Below are 19,072 nucleotides of genomic sequence, written 5' to 3'. Positions count from 1 at the left end.
TGAGAAGAAGGATGTTCCTTAAAATTATGACAGTACTGGGAGGTGGAAAAATTTATTTTCTGGAATGAAGACCAGATAATTGTAAGGGATGGACAATTGTTTATTTGCAAGGTGATAGGCAGTTGATAGATTAATGCCTATTACTTCAACATTGACTGCTAATATTACACTTTATGGACATGAGGAAAAAATATGTCTGATAAAACATATAGACAAGTCCTTGGATGGCACACCATTATTTCTTTGAAGTATTTATTTCAATTTTGTGTAAAGTTTCATTATTTTTCCAAATATATATATATAATAATCCACAGAGACCAATTATTGCAAATAGACCTGGAGTCTTATGTTTGGTTAATATATAAATGTTAGCTGTGGTTATACTTCTATTGCTAGGATTTATAAGTATATGTTTTTCTTTTCATATAATCAATTTCAAAGTCTGGCATGGAGCACATATTTTCCCCACAGCTATATTAGGGACTAACTTGCTGCAGTCCCACACAGCAAGTTACTATTGACTATGACTGGAAGATTTTCTTGTCTACGGCACTTTATTCATTACCCAAGCACAGGAAAATAATGGAATTTTCTGCTGTTCTGGTGAGTTCTCTAATTATATGCTGATGTTCTGAGAAGCCAGGTTTGTGTTAAGGTGGCTGGCATACTAAACTCCCTAAATTGGTTTGGTATTTCACATGATGATTTGTTTCTAGAAGATCTAGATTTAATTACTAACCAGCAAGACAGCATCACCCTGAGTGCAGGTTAAGCTGCTGTACAGTCCCTTCCCTGTACACTTGGGAACACGTTGATGTTATCAATCAACACAATTAATCTCTCATAACAAGAATGCAAATTAACTGAGTTAAAATAGCAGTTTTGTACTCTTACTTCCTTGCATGATGCATTTATCTTTGCAGAAACTCTATGCTGTACACAGCTACTGTTTATTGCATGCTGTTTAATCTCCTGCTTTTTACACCAGAGACATGTAACACAGATTTTCTTTCTTTTTACTCTGAGTGCCTATATACGTTAATGTGGGCTCTTTTTTCTCTGCATTAATAAAATTGTAAGATCTGATGTCACACCTGAAGTAGTGCTATTTATTCATTTGTGCCAGTTCAAGTGTATTTAATTTACACACACACACAGGCACACACCTACACACACATATATACACACTATGCACATACACACATGTGTGCATGTAACCTTAAAATGGACTGGAGAACGAAATATAAAACATTCAGCATCTGGATTTCCCCAGTAACATAAATACATAGACATGGATATGGCAGTGTGCATAGACAGGAAGGGAAAAATTCCCCCAAAATGTGAGGATTGAGGAGAAGACCATCAGGTTAAACAGGGCCTTGAGGTTTGCCCCTCAAGGTTAGTTAGATTTTCTACATTTATGTTATTTACACTGAACATGTTAACTACAAGCTCTTCAAAAAACAACTTTCAATCTGTACTGAGCCATCAAAATCAACTTCCTTTCTTTGCAGCCATACTGTAGTTGTTTTTTTGTTTTTTTTTTTTTTGTTCTGCCCTCTTCTGTGGTGTGCCAGGAGTGGAAACACTTTTGAGTGAAGCTGCCAGGCAGAACTTTCTCCTGCAGTTTTGTTTGGAGTGTATGTGTGTGTAAATATATATGTCTGTCTGTCTGTCTGTCTGTCTGTCTATCTATCTATCTATCTATCTATCTATTTGTGTGTGTCTGACTACTCTCCCATATATATGCATGCATATATACATGTACAAACATACAAACACATAGAACTTCGTAAGGAAATGTACTAGTCAAACGTGAACCTTGTTATCACATATTTTATTTGTACTTATCAGTACAGTAGTGGATCATCAGAGGATGCTTCTTATCTCCATTTTGCCTACAATAAAGCTGTCCCTTGCTAACTGTCCAGCTTTGTACACAGGTGACTGCTCTTGCTAACCCCAGGGAATGATCTTTTTAATTCCTAAAGTATGAGATTTTTTTGACCTTATGTAATTACAGTCTTGCTTAGTGGCTATAAAGTAACTCTTAACTCTAACTGTGGTGTCAGATTAAAAGACTTTTTGACATACAATTCCAAAGGCTCATTCCCTGCTTTGTGAAGGAGATTTTCTTTCTATTTGTTCTAAAAATAAAAGGCAATAATTTCAAAAAGTGACCTTTTGCTGGAGTATTATATAAGACAGGAACTGATCATTTTTCTGTATGCCTGTCATAATTTTTAACAATTACAATTAAAGTAAAATTAGAAGAAAGTGTGCTTCTATACTGTTATCAGAGACATTTAGTGCTTGAATAATTTCTTTTTTTTCATAAGCTCTGCTACTGATGGGAAGTTTGCAGGTCCCATGTGCAGAAACAGATGGGGAAATTTTAGTCTTTAGTCATCAATGCTCTTTGAAGTTTCCTTTCTAATTCCCTTTTCTTGCCAAATAATTTGAGTGCTGGCAATATCAAGTCAAATACCCCTCCTTCTGTACTTCAACTATCCTTTTCTTGACCTCATTCTGATCTTTTGGATTTTTGCTGCAGCGTCTTAATAATAGAACAGAATGAGAATGCTATTCCAGGCAAAAAGAACCTTTTTTTGTGATATATAACATGCAAGTTGAGTTTTTTATAATTTCTTCAATTCTTTAGTCTACCTCCACTTTCAATAAAAATACAAAATTTCAGTGAGAAAATACATTCTGAAAATTTTTCTCTTTTTTTCAGACTTTCAGATAAAATGGTTTTAAAAGAGTTAAAAGTATATCAACTTATTTTTGTGACATTCAAACAGGTACATTGAATTCATGTAATTTTTCAAAATAAAATTCTTTTTTTGCATACTAAGCTAAAAGGAGTGTCTTCATGCTCTTAGAGACCTTCTGATACCCTAATGCTTCATCTTTTCGTCTCTCTTCTGAGAAGCCCTTACTGAAAATGTGCAACATGTATTTTGAACCAAGAGGTGCCTTCATAAAGTAGGAAAGTAAAAAGAAACACCATTATTGTTTTCTTTTTTGTCATACTTGGCTTTGGAGATGAAAATCATAAATATATAATTCTTCATTAGCTGCTCTTTAGTGTAACTGTTCTTTTTTTCAATGGAAGGAAAATTTTTGGCAGATAAAATATTGAAATATTGATATTGTATGAAGACAAGTGCATATCTTGAGAGTAAGATTGGTTCCTGTAATTTCTGTTTGAATAAAGCATATGAGCAGAGACTGGAGAATTGGATGTTTAAACTTGTACTTATGTGAGAGCCCTAGAACTGAAAGTGTCCTGCCCATGGCCTGTCACACCAGAAAGTGTAGATTCATTTGCCCTACACTGTGGCTAAACTGTCTCATGCCTGAATGCCCATCTAGCCAATAAAAGCAAGAGAAAAAGTATTGGTTTTAGGGCCTGTTTCCTCACAGATATAAAACCAGCAGTGATTACATATGAAGACACACTGAGGCTGAGGCAATTAGTGTTCAAATTGTATGGCAAAATTCAGTCATGCATTTGAGGTGGAGATTTTCATGACATTAAGAATGATCAGTTGAAGTTGTTAAAAAACTTCAGAATAAAGTATGGAAGTTAAGAAACAGAAATGGATATAACAAAAATAACTTTGTTCTTGCAATTCTAGTCAAACTAGCTGGATGGTACTCAGCGTTTCCAGATATTTGTGTGGGAGAAGAGAGAAAATAAGAATAATTGCTTGAGGCAAAGCTAAGTCAAGGAAATCAGATTATATTTAGCTTAGAAATTAAGACCTTAAATTCCAAGAAACCTTGGGGGTTTGTATTAGGATTCAGAATTTGAAGAACCACCATGAAAGACAATTTGCTGTCTGATTAAGATCCAAGTACAAATCTGTATGCCTTTAGAATTAATAGAGTGTTCCCCAATCCTCATGAATTTTGTAGTTCTAGGACACGGCAATAGTGGTAACTTGAGAAATGTACATTATTTTTATTTGACCATTTCTGGATAAGTAGGTTTTAACTTTTTATTTTGGAACTGCGTGCTTAGTTGTGTTTTACTTTGAAAGATGCTGTTGCAAGCATGCTACACTTCTAGAGTGTTTTCAGAAGTGTTCAGCACTGGAACTGAGTGGGATTTTCTTTGCCTTTTTCATGCCTTCCAGCTGATGGGCGGAATTTAAGTCCCCATGGTGCACAAACAGATGGGAAAATGTTGGTCTTTCATTTTCAGTCATCAGTGCTAATTCTTTTATCTTCTGCATGCATTAGTCAAACAGACTATGCCTGTCAAGCAATCTGTAATATGTGCCATGACAGCCTTGTTTTATTTTTTTTTTTTAACTCTACTGAAAATCTTTTCTCTGAACTGACATTGCCTACATTCTATTAGTTTAAGGAGGAAAATGCTTTATTCATGAACTAAATGGTTGCCAAAATGGTAGTGGAACTTGGACAATTTTAAAGTACTACTTTTTTACTATTTTGTGGAGTAATGCAACAATCAAGAAGCACATTTTCAAATAAAATTGGGGATTTTTGCAGGCATCGGTGATCCTATATGTACAACTACAGGATGTTTTTTTTATGAACAGATACTGTATTGGCACATACTTCTATCCCCTTTTACCCAGCATGTCATAGAGATACACGCCTGGGAATTTTGGAACACTATGATGTTCATTATGCACACTGGCATGCTCCCATAAATCTTAATTTCTAGACTATAACAGGAAAGTAAGTCTGTTTTGATGAGCAGTTAAGTTGTGTATTCAGATTTTGGTGCCCATTTTTGTAACATGGAACCCAGAAGAGCCATGAATTAAAGAAATTTTATCCTCAGTGCAGCTGAAATATTTTACTTATACAAGGATGAGTGAATATCAAACTAGATTTATATGATCATTCCTTAACTGGTTTAGCATGTACCTATGATAGAAATAAGTGAGTAATAGTGGCATAACATAAATTTGTGTTAATAAAAATGCATCTATTTTAGCATTTACATAAAAGTGTTAGCATAAAATTTTCAGCGCTGCATTCTCTCCTGATTTATTGAGAGTGTTTTTTTGGAGATATGTGTTTTATCCTTTTTAGTTTATTTTATATGTCTGGAGGGCACTTATACAGCTCTGAATTCAGCTTTGATTCTGTAGGCTGCGTTGTCACAGACATAAGGGATTGAGCTTTGTGTTTGTGTTTTTATGATGTGGGTGGGATCAGGCATGCTGAAAATGAATTCAGACCTTTATTATATCACAAGTTAAGCTCATCCAGATGGCAGACAGTTCCTACTCCCTGTGAAAGAAAAGTTTTGGTAATGTGACAAGCATGGATTTATAGACAGTAGCAACTCTTACAAAGTTGAAAGCCCTGAAATAGAGCAAATATTGCAGACAGCAATATTGCAGCCTTTCCTGTGTGAGAGGTGGAAATTCCTGCTGCATCTAAGCATTGATTCAAGGTAATGGAAGAAGTCCTGTAAATGGTGTGCTGGGTCAGCTCAGTTTGCAGAGCTGTGCCCTCTGCAAGTCCATGTAAAAGGAAGTGAGAGGCTTTTCTATTTGTATTAAGGGAGATTTTGTTTTCATGAGTACACCTCAATATGATTCCCTACTATGGAGGAAATCAGCTGAGCAGGAGGATTTGTTCCCTGCATTTTCTCTATAGCTACACAAGCCCAAGTAAGGCATGCATGAAACATTTGTTAGTGCACCTAACAGTTGTTAGATTTGTAATCCACAGATTTTACTTCTGAATTTATATGTATAGATATGGAGTTTGTGTCGTAGTTACTTTACTAAGAGATGCTCTGTAAAGAAAGGAAGAAAATATTTTCAGACTTAATGAGGTCCCTGTTTGCATTTCTTCAATGCTTTTAGAATTCAGGCTTCAATGCATAAGAATTTGTTGATGAAAACCTTTTATTTTAGAAAAGTTATGGCATACTTTATGGTTGAGGGCTAGTGGTGTTTTGATGTGGAACTTAACTTGTAGGGAGATATAGTAGGGGTGAATGAAGATGGTGTAGAATGTAATCTTATCCCCTAAAGAGTTGCAGCTGAACCAATTACTAAAGATTAGGAGCAGGCCTGATGTTAACAGGTTGCAGCTGTAGCCTATCAGAAGAGTATTATAAAAGAGTGGATTGGTGGGAACTGGAGTCAGTTGGCTGCGGTGAGGATGAGGAGGAGTCAGTGCCTAGAGGAGCTGCCTGCAAGAACTATCAAGGAGGTACAAAACTCTAGCAATATGGTACCCGTGCAATGTAATGGCAATAGAATCTTTGTAATATAATGACAACATTAACTAACTGCAGGTAACATAACTGCCCAAGAGAAGATATGGGTTATTATTTGTAAAACATAATACTTTGAAGATCAAGTCATCAGTCTGGAGTTACTGAAATTCCCATTTAATAAAATATCAGCTGTGTTCCCCACAGACTACAGTGATGGAAATTGCCTGATGAAGGATGAAGAATGGGGTTTTAAAGGATTGCTTTTGTAAGGTGAAATTTCCACTTCCTTGCTTTTCTTCAAGTTGTACGAAAGGAAGGAGGCTACTAGGGTTAGCTGTGTAGAAGATATTCCTATTTGGAGAATGATTTTCCATCAGATACGCTCTTGTCTTCTGCAGGGGAAGTATGCTGTCTTTTTTTTTTTTTTTTTTTTTTTTACTTCTGGCAAGCTATATTAAGGGTCAAAAAGCCAAAGCTGCAGCTAGAACAGCTTTGAGGTGGCTGTAATGTTTGCCATGGGCTGTACTGAACTTCCATGTCTTTGTAGATAGCTTGTAAATGTTTGTGATCCCTTTCCATTTCTTTGTCAAGACTAGGGGGTGGAAGAGTAAAAGTAAATATTTAGAAATAGATTTCCTTCGTGGTAAATTTCTAGTCCTGAATCAGGATTTCTTTTGATGTTTTGTTCCGGAACAGGAATCTTTTATTTACTCTGGAGTGTGTAGATACTGGTTATCTATCTCCCAAATATCTTCATAATCTGTGATGTCATGGGGAAGGGTCTTCCTTAAAGGTTTATGTGGAGAAAAGTTAAAATCAAAGTATTGAGTCCACAATCAGTATTCTGAGAGATAATATTTAGATTTAGCGAAATATTTTCTTGATTGTTTTGTGCTCATAAAGAGAATATAGAAGAGGTTACTCAGCTTGTGTCTGTCAGTTTTCTTCTTACTAAGTAGGCAAAACTCAATTATGATGGCAGCAGGTAGGGGAACTGTCAGTGGAGGATCTATAATTGTAATCACTTTTTTCCCCAGCTCTTTAGTAGCTGTATTGTGATTTCTGTGAAATAATTTTCTGCCTGCAGAAAATCTGTTGTTGAAATGAGTTGGAAGGAAGACATGCTTTTGAACTGAGAGCAGCTGCTCAATCTCACTTAATTTTTTATTTCTTTGTCTGTGGTTTCCTAATGTGAAGTCTTCAGCTTTTTTTTTTTCCTAGCTTTGCCTTGAGAACTATTCCTCATCTGTTCAGCATTGTGGATTTGTGTAATGTGGTATCCAGTGCTAATGACCTAAACCACAACACTGTGTAGAGAAACTTTATTCCTTTTGCTTTGTTAAGGAATGAGATTCAACAAGTCTAATAGCAGCCACAAAGAGGACCCAGCTAGATTTGTGGGATTTGGTTTTTCATTTGGGAATAATAAGTTGCATCACAGCACTAGAAATAAGAAATAGTAGGAAGTAATATTGGCCAGATAATAAATAGTACAAAACGAAGTTTTAAGACTTTCTAAAAAATTAAATGCTGAATGAAAAAACTACCCCTGTGCATGACAAATTGATTTTTAGAATCAGTTAATTATTAAAAAAAAAAACAGGTTGAGAGATTGTTTATTGATTGCCTCTGAGTTAACAATATCACTAATTAGGCTTCCTAACCATAGAATGTGGACTAAACTCAACTTTTAGCTTAGCAGTGGGAGTTTGGACATTGATCCACTGGATACAGCTGCAGCAACACAGTCTTGAGAGTTTGTGGCTGCATTTATACCTGGATGTGTGTCCCAAGGGGCAAAGGGAGCTTATATAGGGACAGAGCACTGTAGAGGACTGTTCACATGTGATGATGCCATGCAGTTGCTAGCTCTTGTAAATTCTTGCAAATCAAAACTTCCACTAGTGACTAGACTTCAGAAGCTATTTGGTTCTTTCCCCATCTTCTGGAACATGATTTGGGGAGGAAGAGTTCAGCTCCTAGAGCATCCTGTTAAGCAAAATCAGTGTTCTTTGTACTATCTTACATTAGCTCCAAGTTTATTTACACAAAGATGTGATCATGGTTTAAGTTGCAGTGGAGATGTACATTGTGTCATGTACTCTACACTGAGTCTGAAGTTGCTCGTCTCTCTTCCACTGAGTGGGAAACCATCTTAAACTGCATCATGTTGGTAAAAAATGTGGGTATGCACATAAATGAGTACTGTGGAACTGTGCACATCTAACTTCAACAACATTGCTCCTGAGCTCTCTAGCTAATCTTAAAGGAACAGCACTTTATTTGGAAATTATCTGTTCTACTCTGGTTTTCTGAAATGAACACATTGAAAACATCAGAGATTCTACAGGTCGGTAAATAGACAGAAATTAAAACAGAATTAAAAAATACAAACTAGTGTGATCCTAATAAAAGATGAAGTATTTTTCAATCATCCTTGCTGGAGCTAGAAAGGAAATCTTTTGTCCTTTCACTAGCTAAAGTCATTTTCTCTTTCGCAGCAGGCTTAGATTTCTGATAATGGGGGGATATTATGTAAATATGTGAAGTCTACTCAGTTATTATTAATCACCAGAGTTCAATCTTTCTTGCTGTATCTACACATTGATGTCACTCTGCATAGCACAGATGCACTTCAGTTGCATTTTGCATTTGGTGTTATTTAACCTGGTCTCTTTAGAAACACCTTAAGGTATTTAAAGATGTTCCTGCTGTAGTCTTATTAAAATAGAAACAATGTATCATTGCAGACAAATAATTATCTCAAAAATATTTTTGTATATATGGCATATAGTGCCATATATAAATTTTGTAAAATATTTATCATTTTTATTGAGAAATGACTTGAGAATGAGGATGTGTTGAGAATAATTAAGCCAGTAAGCTTTTTATGTACATTGAGTGCCACATCATAATTCAAGTGGGTTGTATTGAAATGGAATAAATATGGAATAGTATTTAGAGTATAAATAAGGTATGCATGTAAATTTGGAAAGTAAAATCAGCAGCATGGGGACAGTTTTCCTCATGTTTCCTTCAAGAGCTGTGAGCAGAAACAAAGTAGGACTACACTTGGATAATCTGAATTGTCTCTAGTCACATCTGGGTTTCTTACTGTCTGACCTACAAGGTTGTATATGTAACAGAGCACTCAAGTTCATTAGCACAGTTCTGGCCATTTGAATCTAAACCAAGGTACAAAATCTGTGATGTTTGCAATGTGTTCCACACTAGTGGTGTAGCCCTAGCTAGTAGGGGTCTGGTCCTGTTCAAGGCCTTCATTCCTGGTGTGGGCAGTGAGAGCACAGCCCCAGTAAGATCACAGATGGTGCAGAGCTGGGAGGCAGGGATGATAATACACCATATTAAACATGCCTATTATTAAACCCTTAAAATTAACTGTTTGGGAGCATTCCAAACATTTCTCAAGAAATTAATATAGAAATATCCAATAAAGATTACTTGCAGATGAGTAATTCCATATTGCATCCTTCCTTCTGTGATATTACATCTTAGAAATGAATTAAAAGTGTGCTGCTGACCTAAGTAATTATTCTACTTTTCCTGAGTTTGGTATGTCAAAGGTCTTTTGGTTTCTTAACAAGGAATAAAATGCTCTTTCGGCATTACCTGGAGATTATCTATGTGCAAGGAAGAATCTATACCTGAAAGATTTTGTGGGTTTTTGTTATATGCAAAGTAATGAGATACGAAATTGTTTTGCTTTCATAATTCTACCTTCACCAACAAACTCTCATGGGTCAGTGAGTAGAAAGCAAAACAAAAATCATACTTCCTAGTAGTGGAACAAGTGCAATAAATAATTGTTAAGCTATCCCCTAAAGATACTATGATCTTCAAATTCACCCTTTATTTGATTTCCTACCATCTTTTTGATTTTATCTGGCAGGACAGACAGTAGAAATTTATTTTCATAGCACTATAATGAATGTAAGATTTTACACTTAAGTCTCCTTTCATTCCTTTTCATTAAGCATGAAAGACAAATCCTCTCATCTAATTTCATTTAAAAATTCAGAAGAAATACATCTAATCTAAATTTGCTCTCTGGGCTCCCCTTGCAGTCAGTGCAACAAGATAAGGCCAGAAGAAAGTAGTGTGTTTTGTAGGAGGACAGGTTATTTTGCTGCATAGAATGTGGTCTAATAGGATGTAAGATGGTTGAGACAGCTGAGGTGAGTAATTTTTGATGCCTGTCTGTCCCCTGGCCACTGTGTTGGAAACTCAGATCACCTCAGACTAACAGTTCAGCTTCAAGTTTGATAACCTAAAGCTAACATGAATTTGTTCATTTTTTGTATCATATTACCAGCTGAGCCAGAAGCTGAGCCTACTGCAAGATTTTCTTTGATACAATACTTACAAAAAAAGCTCCTGAAAAAAGCAGTCATGTCTTCTATTAATAATTTGATATTGCATTTGACCTCTGCTGATGTGTTTTTAAGAAAGGCAGTCCTTGGCATTTCTCATTTTTATTAAACTCTTTATCATACAAGCTGTTAAGAAAATTAAATTTACCTGAGGTCACACTTATTTCATAATTACTTGCCATTAAAAGCCATAGAGAGAAATTTGAAATTAATTAATGTTACAACCCTTTTTAAAGAAGATACGTGGTAGTTCACTAGTCATGTAACTTCTAATGCTGTAACACTAGTAATGTAAGCTTCTATGTCCATCAGACATGTATGATATTTTCAAGAATGACAGCTTTTTTACTTAAAAAAATGTATTTTCCTACAGATTCTTACATTAACAATCTTTAATATAGAAAATACAATCAAGCTTCTCATGAATCCGTTCATTTTACCACCCCTCAACCCCAAGGGCTCTTCTTAGTTGTCACTCATTTATATTGAATTTTGAATGAAACTTAGAGAAATTTCAGCCTGGCTTCTTAGAGACTACAATTGAAATTATCAATCTCATTTTCATTGTCTCCAGTTGGTGACAAATGGCAATTTCATTTAGAAGTGGATGGTTCTCTTTGAGGTTGGATTGATGGATGAGGCCTTTGGAGGTCAGGCCAGCTGACAGGGTTACCCAGGCCAGCTGTCTGCCCATCCCTGCTGCAGGGTGTCTGTGCTGCTTGTCTGGCAGCTCTTGACCACTGCTGGCTACTGGTGGAGTGTTTTAAGGCAGACTGCAGTCAGTGACAGCTGACTTTAAAGTGTTTTGCTGCAAATGGTGGTGGTTCCAAAACTCACCGATGAGCAACTCAGACATCTGTGTAGCAAAGCCAGACTGGACAGATAGTGTGGTAACAGTGTCAGCTGTCTCAAACAAAGGCAGCCTTTTTGACAATCATGAGTCATTCATTTGTCTCTGCCTTTTTGTGTGTTTGGTTTTGTTTCAGGTTATAATCAGCCTGCTGCCTAAGAACCCCAGCTTTGAAGTGTTTTTGAATAGGATCATGTAAGAACCCCAGTTGTGTTTTGAGATTTCAGTGCAAAAAAACTAAAGTGTTTTTAATTTTTGTCTGTAGGCTGGAGCAAATGTGCTTCTGCAAGATGTTAATGGAAATATTGCACTTGATTATGCTGTAGAAGGGACTGAATCTAGCAGCATCCTTCTGATGTACTTGGAAGAAAATGGTAAGTCAGCTCTTTAGCTTTTGGAATGCTTTTATTGAACATGTCATAAAAATAATAAGGATGTGTATTGATCTGATGGAAGTCATGCCAAAGCCAATTGAACTATATCAGTTTGGGGATGAAGGGGAGGAAGATGATTTGGAACCACAAATGTTTTCAGTGCGTTTAAATTGGAACAACTAACAAAGGTTAATGGCAGTTGTCGTTGTCAAAACTGCTTTTGACCTTTTGTATGGAGATGTTAGAAGTTAAATTCAAAGTAGAGAAACTGCAGCAATACAGAAGCTTTTAAAACAGTTAATTTAACTATTCAAGGACTAGGTTTTACATTTTGTTTCGTTTCCCATCTATAGTCTCAATATTTTTTTTCAAGTGACAGACTGCTAAATAAATAAATCATTGCAAATGATTTGAATGAAAATGCATATGATACTTAATCTCTCATTCAGGAATATTAGTGTTGGTTTAGGGTTTTTTAAATTGTGAAAGTACTTTAGTGAGGTTTCTATTATGAATTATGCTTAATATGTTATAGATGACAGGACTTGTAGTGAAAAACTGGATTTGTTGCTCATCAGTTCCAAACTTAGATATGAGCTGAAGTGAGATTTCTAGCATTGTTTTTGGCTATGAGGTGTTGTCTTAATATTGTGTGTGGCTCATTCTAACACTGAGAAAAGGGCATTAAGTAAATATAATGAGCAATAATGTAAAAATTTGTGTTTTCAACATTTTTTCTACATAAGGAATCTTTTTTAACATAAACTAAGTTAAATGTCAAGGAAATCACAGTGTCAGGTCCTATACTGCACGCATCCATTGTATTACATGTTTTATAATTTTGTTTCCTCGGTGTGTGGCAGTGTCTTCACAGCTCTGGTTTTGGATTCTTCTAATGGCAAAGCAGCTATTAGCTTCTAAAAGCTTGATTGCCTTGAAAAATACAGATATTTGTTGTCTAAATGTTCCAAATATTGACTTACATTTAACAGGTAACATGCAAAATTCCTGTAGTGTACAAGATGTAGTCTGCTTATAGTGGTATCTCTTTTACAGTAGGTAAGAGAGGCACTATTCCTAATTAAATAGTGATTCTGTGAATGTTGGAAGTTACCAAATTAAAAAACTTAATTATTTTGAAGGTGATATCTACCTCTACTGACTTTAGGTAGACAAGCTTAAGTTAATCATCCAGACCTTTAGATCAATAGAGGGAAAGAGGAAATGTACGCATTGTTTCATCTCTTTCTAACCTGGCTAGGTGAGGAGAACTGGCTTCCAGGATTGTTTCTTTCTGCTGACTAATAAGAACTTAATTTGACAAGTTTTAGGGTTAGATTGCTAGGATAGATCAATCCTACCCCTTAACTGCTGTTGTGCATGAAGAGCTGGCCTTGGGGTGATCAGTGTCAAAATGCTCATCAACTTTGCTTGGTGTGCTGGTATTATTCTTGGAACAATGGGCAGCTCAAAGTATCCTTATTTTGCACTTGACTTTTGAAATTTATTTAGTACCTATGAAATTTTGTATAGCCTACCAAGATCAATAGTAACTGAGGAGGAGATTCTTGAAGGAAATTAAGCTGTATGAATAAGTATGAATTACTTTGAATTTCCCAGCCTCAATGTTTCTCTGTGCATTGTTTTGGTGAAGTTCTCCTCATGGCAGCAATCCCCATGCACACCTGCAAATGAATACCTCAACACAGAGCAAGGTCAGGACCAAGCCTGTTTATACAAGATTAGCTGATCCTGTATTAAATACCACCTTCTGCCTGTAGTATTGAGAAACACCCAACCAAAGTCTCAGCCTTTAAATACAATGTATAAGGAATATTTCCTTATTCTCTGAACTTCCCTACATTCCTAAAATGGTTCAATTTCATTTTCATGTTTCAATTCTCCTTTCAGTTGTGCATCCTGGTTTACAATATTAAGAGATTTGTGTGTAGAGTAGACTATACTTTAATCATTGCCTCTAATTGCAGAGATCACAAAGTAAAATTAGGTGCCTTATAGCTTAGCTAATGAGAAAAGCAGAAGCTATCAATTTATGTTGATGAAACAAAGATTGGAACAAGTAACTTTGAAGCCACAGAAAACATTGTTAATTGGAAACATCAGAGTTCTAGAAGTCTAGTGTTTATACGACTTCTTACAGATTTTACTACTGTGGTAGTTCACTGTATCTGTTTAATTTTACTACAGATCTTAGTGACTCAACTGCTCTTCATTGTTTGAAGTAATTTAATTTACTCTGTGGACGGCCTGGAGCCATAAGTGATAACAATAGCCTTGGATACCTTTAATGATTTATATGTTTTAAAACAGTTACTGGAGTTAGTTCTTTGATTTCTGCTTGTAAATGATCTGTTAGGGCACAGGAGTACCACAAGTACAAAATACTGTAATCATCTAGCAACTGCCCGAAAGCTTTGATATGTACTTTACTATTATGGAATATAACATATAAGGATGTTTTGTGGAGATTTTATTACTGAAGTCTAATGAAATTAATACTATTTCATTAAAATATTCTGTTTTCCTGTACAGAAATTAGTTTCCTCTGCTATTATATTACATTATCTAAATAATGTTATGTTGTATTAAGTATTTATTGACTGAAGAAAGGAATTAGCAGACTTGAGTTACCTAAGAACACAATTTGAGGTACACATTCTCTGTATATTAAGAGCATTGTTTCTGTTGGGTAATAACTGGCATGTTGTTAGTTTCATTTAAGATATCTCTAATTGAGGGTGGAAGGGAAATACAGCAGCCTACTTTATGCTTAGGAAAGTGTGTGGAACAGCTTAACTGTATCATATTAGGTTATGTCCAAGGGGCATTCAGAAGCCTGGTGGGCTCATGAGCTCAAGGACTCCATTTGGATTGATTTATCTAAATCTAATATCTGGTAGCCACTCTATAGCAAACCTTTTTAGAGCAAAAGCGATTCTTTGAAGGTAGGCATCTGTAATGAGGCACATGAATTAGGATCTGAACTGCCTACTTCTTTCCATGTGCTATGGAGGGAGCCCAGAATGGCCAGCTGGGACACAGCAGTCTGCTGTGTAGGATGACTTTTAGGATATTTAAATTTACAGGTCTCTGTGTAGATCCCTATTCAGTAGTCTATACTACTATTAACAACAGTGCAGTTCTAGGAAATGCTGACTGTAGAGAAGGGAAGAGTTGTTAATTTGACCAGCTACAAGGAGAGCACCAGTAAAAGCTGTTATATTTGTTCTGTGCCAAGATGTCATTGGTTTTCCATGTTACTGGTGTTCCTGTTTTGCTATGAAAATAAAGTCATGACTTATTTAAGGATTTCAATATCTGCTGAGGCAAGGCCAACGGAGGCCAGGTGGGACTGGAGATTCTGCTTCTCTCTGGGCTCCCATTCCAGTGCTAACCCATCTTTATGTAATTTCTTTTCATTTGAAGTTTTCTTTGTTGCCTCTTACACCTTCAGCTTCAAATCCATTCACTGTTTACTTTCAGGAAGTGTCTCCCTTCAGAGGTGAAATGAAAATAATAATGTGTCCTGGTTTAGGGCAAATTTGGGAGGAAACTTCTAAAGGGTCCCTTCAGAAAGCAGATTCAAGCAGCCCTCCTCCCCCAACTCATTTGGGAAAACATTCCTTGGACAAAAGTGAAAAAAACCTCTTTATTTAACAAGCAAAGTATTCAGAGACATATGAAATGAGTAATATTAAACAATAAAACCTCTCGCTGTTCTAAAGAGATGGCAAATTCAGAAAGTCCTTGTCATGGGGTGTAGCTTGGCTTACTCAGTCTCTTATCCCTCCAGCACTGGAAAACTGCTTGCTTGTCCCAGGCCCTGATGAGCCACAGGTGTGAGCTCCTGGTGTTCTTCTGGGTTTTCAGTCCAGAGCAGGGCTGATCAGTTCTAAGAAAAAGAAAAAAAAAGTCCAGGAAACTTCTCTGTCTTGGCTAGTTAAAAAAACTTACAAAAAACCACAGAAGAGCTCCCTCCCACTGCCTGCTGCAGACAACACAGTCCAGGAGTAGGATGTGGGGGCACAAGTGCAGTTCCTGATAACAAACTCTGTGCTTCCCTGTTCTCTCTTGGAACCAGTCTTAAGGTGCAGAACTTAATATCCAGCATAAACAGAGCAGACAATTGGGGATACCAGCATCATAAAGTCACCCTAGGACATAATGTCAAAAGGTGATAGTTTTTTCACTATTTGTCCTGCTTTATTCTAAACCTACCTGATTGATAATTGAAATCATCAAGAAAGTCCACCCAGCACCTTCCATAACTTTTGTTTTGATTAATTACAGCTTTAATTTTAAGGCAAACCTATTGAGTCATTTATGGCATTTTAAAACAATCAAACTTTGAATGACTACCAGTGTTTCTGGAGGCAGAATGTTCTATTGTAGAACTGTCAGTGAAACTCTGATCCTTGTTTCTTCCTTTTCCACTAGGCTGTTTAAAATATTTAATACTTTGAGGCAGCATTTTTTTTATTTTGTTACTTGGTATTTAGTTGTATAGTGGATTGCATTACTCAGCTATAAACTAAAACTGACTGACAGATAGTTCTTGATTCTGTATTTGCCAAGTCATAGGAGGTGACACATTCACTGTAATTCATTTCCAAAGAAAATATTCTTTTTTGTCCTCCAAGATCTCAGGCTTCAGTTTTCAGTAAGATAACTGTGCATCCCAAGAACATCAGCCTTATTGTTGAATCTGAGAAAAGAATATTTGGACATTTACATTTTTTTTAAAGAACTGTCTACATATTGCAGGGATCTCAAAGCAAATTTAATGGCTCTCTTGTCTGTTGTGTAGTGAGAGTTTCATGCAGTAGCAGATAATTAAGCAATAGAAAACGGTCTGTCTTGATTTTATGTTTTGAAGATTGACTATATTTAAATAACATATCTATCCAAAGATACAGATGGTACTCCTTTTTCTACTGTGACACAGGTACAGGAGAAAAAATGAGTATTGCTTTTCTGCAAAGTATTTTACACAGTATTATTCCATTTCTGTGGGGACAAATGAATTTAAAAGAGCTGGTTAAAGGTTATTGACCTTTGATGGTAACAGAGACTTCATGCAGTTAAGCAAAATCTATTATGCTATTCCAAGCTGGGGGAATAATAGGTCTGGCTTGTTCCCTGAATATTAAAAGGATCATATTCAGGTGTCTCAGAAAACTGCATATAGAGCAAAAATCATGTGCAAGCCCCATCCATTTAAGTGGCTTTGTATGGTTTAAATCAGTTAAAATATTGTGCAGATTTTGCAAATATAGACCATTGTTTGTTAAATTTTTACTAGCAAGGGAATTAAGCCTTACTCTTCAGCTGCAAAATAGAAGACATAAATTTATTTTACTGCCTTGCAGCAGTAGGTAGAAAATAAAAATGAAGCTAAATGTTAGTACAGATTCCTACACAGAAGACAGCTTTTAACATTAGCCAGAAATAGCCAACTTGTCAATTACTACAATAAGGAGAATTTCCCTGAAGCCAACAGTTAACAACATATGGGACATATGACATGTGCAGAAAAATCTAATTTAGAAAAGTAGTGGGCAAGGATTAAGGAAAAATTTACTGCAAACCTGACACTTTACAGTAACCTAGAATGGGATAGGAAGATATACCAAAATTAAACTGTAAGTAATTTGAAGTTATCCATAAAATCTGGTGTGGTTGCAGTAAAAGCTCCCACAAAGCTGCTCACCCATTCCCTTCCTGACAAGGACAGCAAGATTGCTCACCAGTTACTGTCACAGGCTAAATAGATTCAACTTGGTGGAATTTTTTCAACTGGAATAGGCTCAGGTAGAGAAAAATAGAAAGACAAACATTAGAACAACACTTTTCCTCCCCTCTTTTCAGGCTTCACTTCTTCACTCCAAACTCTTCTACCATCGCAAGCAGCACATGGAGCTGGGGATTTGGTACCTGGCAGTCTCCCTCTCTGCCCCTTTTCTTCTTCACGCTTTCCTCTGCTCCATTCTGGGTTTTCCTTTCAGGTGTGGAGCTCCTTTAGGAGTGTCTGTCTGCTTTGCCACACTGGCTGCAGGCTCAGCTGTGTGCTGCTGGGGGTCTGTTAGAGCTGATGGGACAGCCCCTGCCTCTCCCCACACACCCCATCCCTGCAGCCCCACAACTGCCGACACCTGCGCTGTACATCTCCTTGTGTGTTTCTCAGTACTCTGGCACTTTTTGTGAGAATAAGATCAAAATTAAGATCCTAGTTGTGTGCATTTTACATTTGGATTATTTGTTGTTAGTTAAAAAGAATGAATGTGTACACCAAAATGTTTCAGTGTTGAGGTTGTGGTGCAGAAACCCTTGAACAGACCTAGTAATCCAATGAGGGGAGAAAAACTCTTAGGTTTTCTTCAGTGCAGTTAAGAAAATAAAGGGATATAAATCAATATTATTTCAGCAAAATACTGGTCTAGACTTTAATATTCCAAACTATTTCACCGATACTAAGGAATTATTGCTAATATACTCCAGTAAAAACTCACTAAAATGCCAACACATACAGATTGTTAGCACTAAAGATCAGCAAGCTTTGACTAAAACTAAATTCCCTAATATATTTTCTGTTTCAGAACCATATGTACCATGGTCTTGATTTATGCTCACAAATTTTCTTTCAACAGTATTGATGCAGTAGGTTGACAGAAAAATAGGCAATCAAAACAAAACAGCCTTAGGGTAGCTCAAAGTTTTTTCCATTTGATTATTGTTGATTGGGAACCACCTACCCATAAGATCATCACACACAAAAAATCTATTTTCTGAGAACCTGATTAATTGAAGGGAGGGGTTAGGTGTTGGTGTTGCCAGCGAGAACAGAGGAATAAATGAAATGTTTCAGTAGGTCCTTTCAAAAAATGAAGCACATGGAAAATGTGGCACATTGGAAAGTTTCGTAGTTGACAATGTTTATTTTCCTTTGGCCGTTATATTTTCCAATATAAGCGTGAATGAGCTACCATAATTTTTAATTTTTTATAGCTCTTGGGGGCTTTGAAGTCTTAGATTCTTCTTAATATTTTTGTGTTTCCAGCATGTCATCCATATGTTTTTATCAAAAGGAAAACCTTTAAATTCACTTTGCAGTCAATTTTTGACACTGAAATTAACATTTAAATTTATAGCCAGTACTTTATGATCTAGTTTTCTAACAGATGCTAGAAGGAAGACAGGCATCTCCTTGACCAATAGA

General features: G+C 36.2%; 1 protein-coding gene across 1 annotated transcript in view; it reads left to right on the top strand.

The window, feature by feature from the left end:
* The window catches only part of MYO16 (myosin XVI), a 277,468-nt gene that overhangs the window by 58,689 nt on the left and 199,707 nt on the right, over positions 1-19,072 (top strand). The window contains exon 5 of the mRNA XM_058825534.1: positions 11,727-11,835. Coding sequence (XP_058681517.1) covers positions 11,727-11,835 — 109 coding nt within the window. The remainder of the gene's footprint in view (positions 1-11,726; positions 11,836-19,072) is intronic.

The sequence above is a fragment of the Ammospiza caudacuta genome, chromosome 2 (assembly GCF_027887145.1).
Source record: "Ammospiza caudacuta isolate bAmmCau1 chromosome 2, bAmmCau1.pri, whole genome shotgun sequence".
Lineage (NCBI taxonomy): Eukaryota > Metazoa > Chordata > Aves > Passeriformes > Passerellidae > Ammospiza > Ammospiza caudacuta.
Note: the sequence above shows the minus strand (reverse complement) of the source record. Positions and strands in the feature narration are given on the sequence as shown.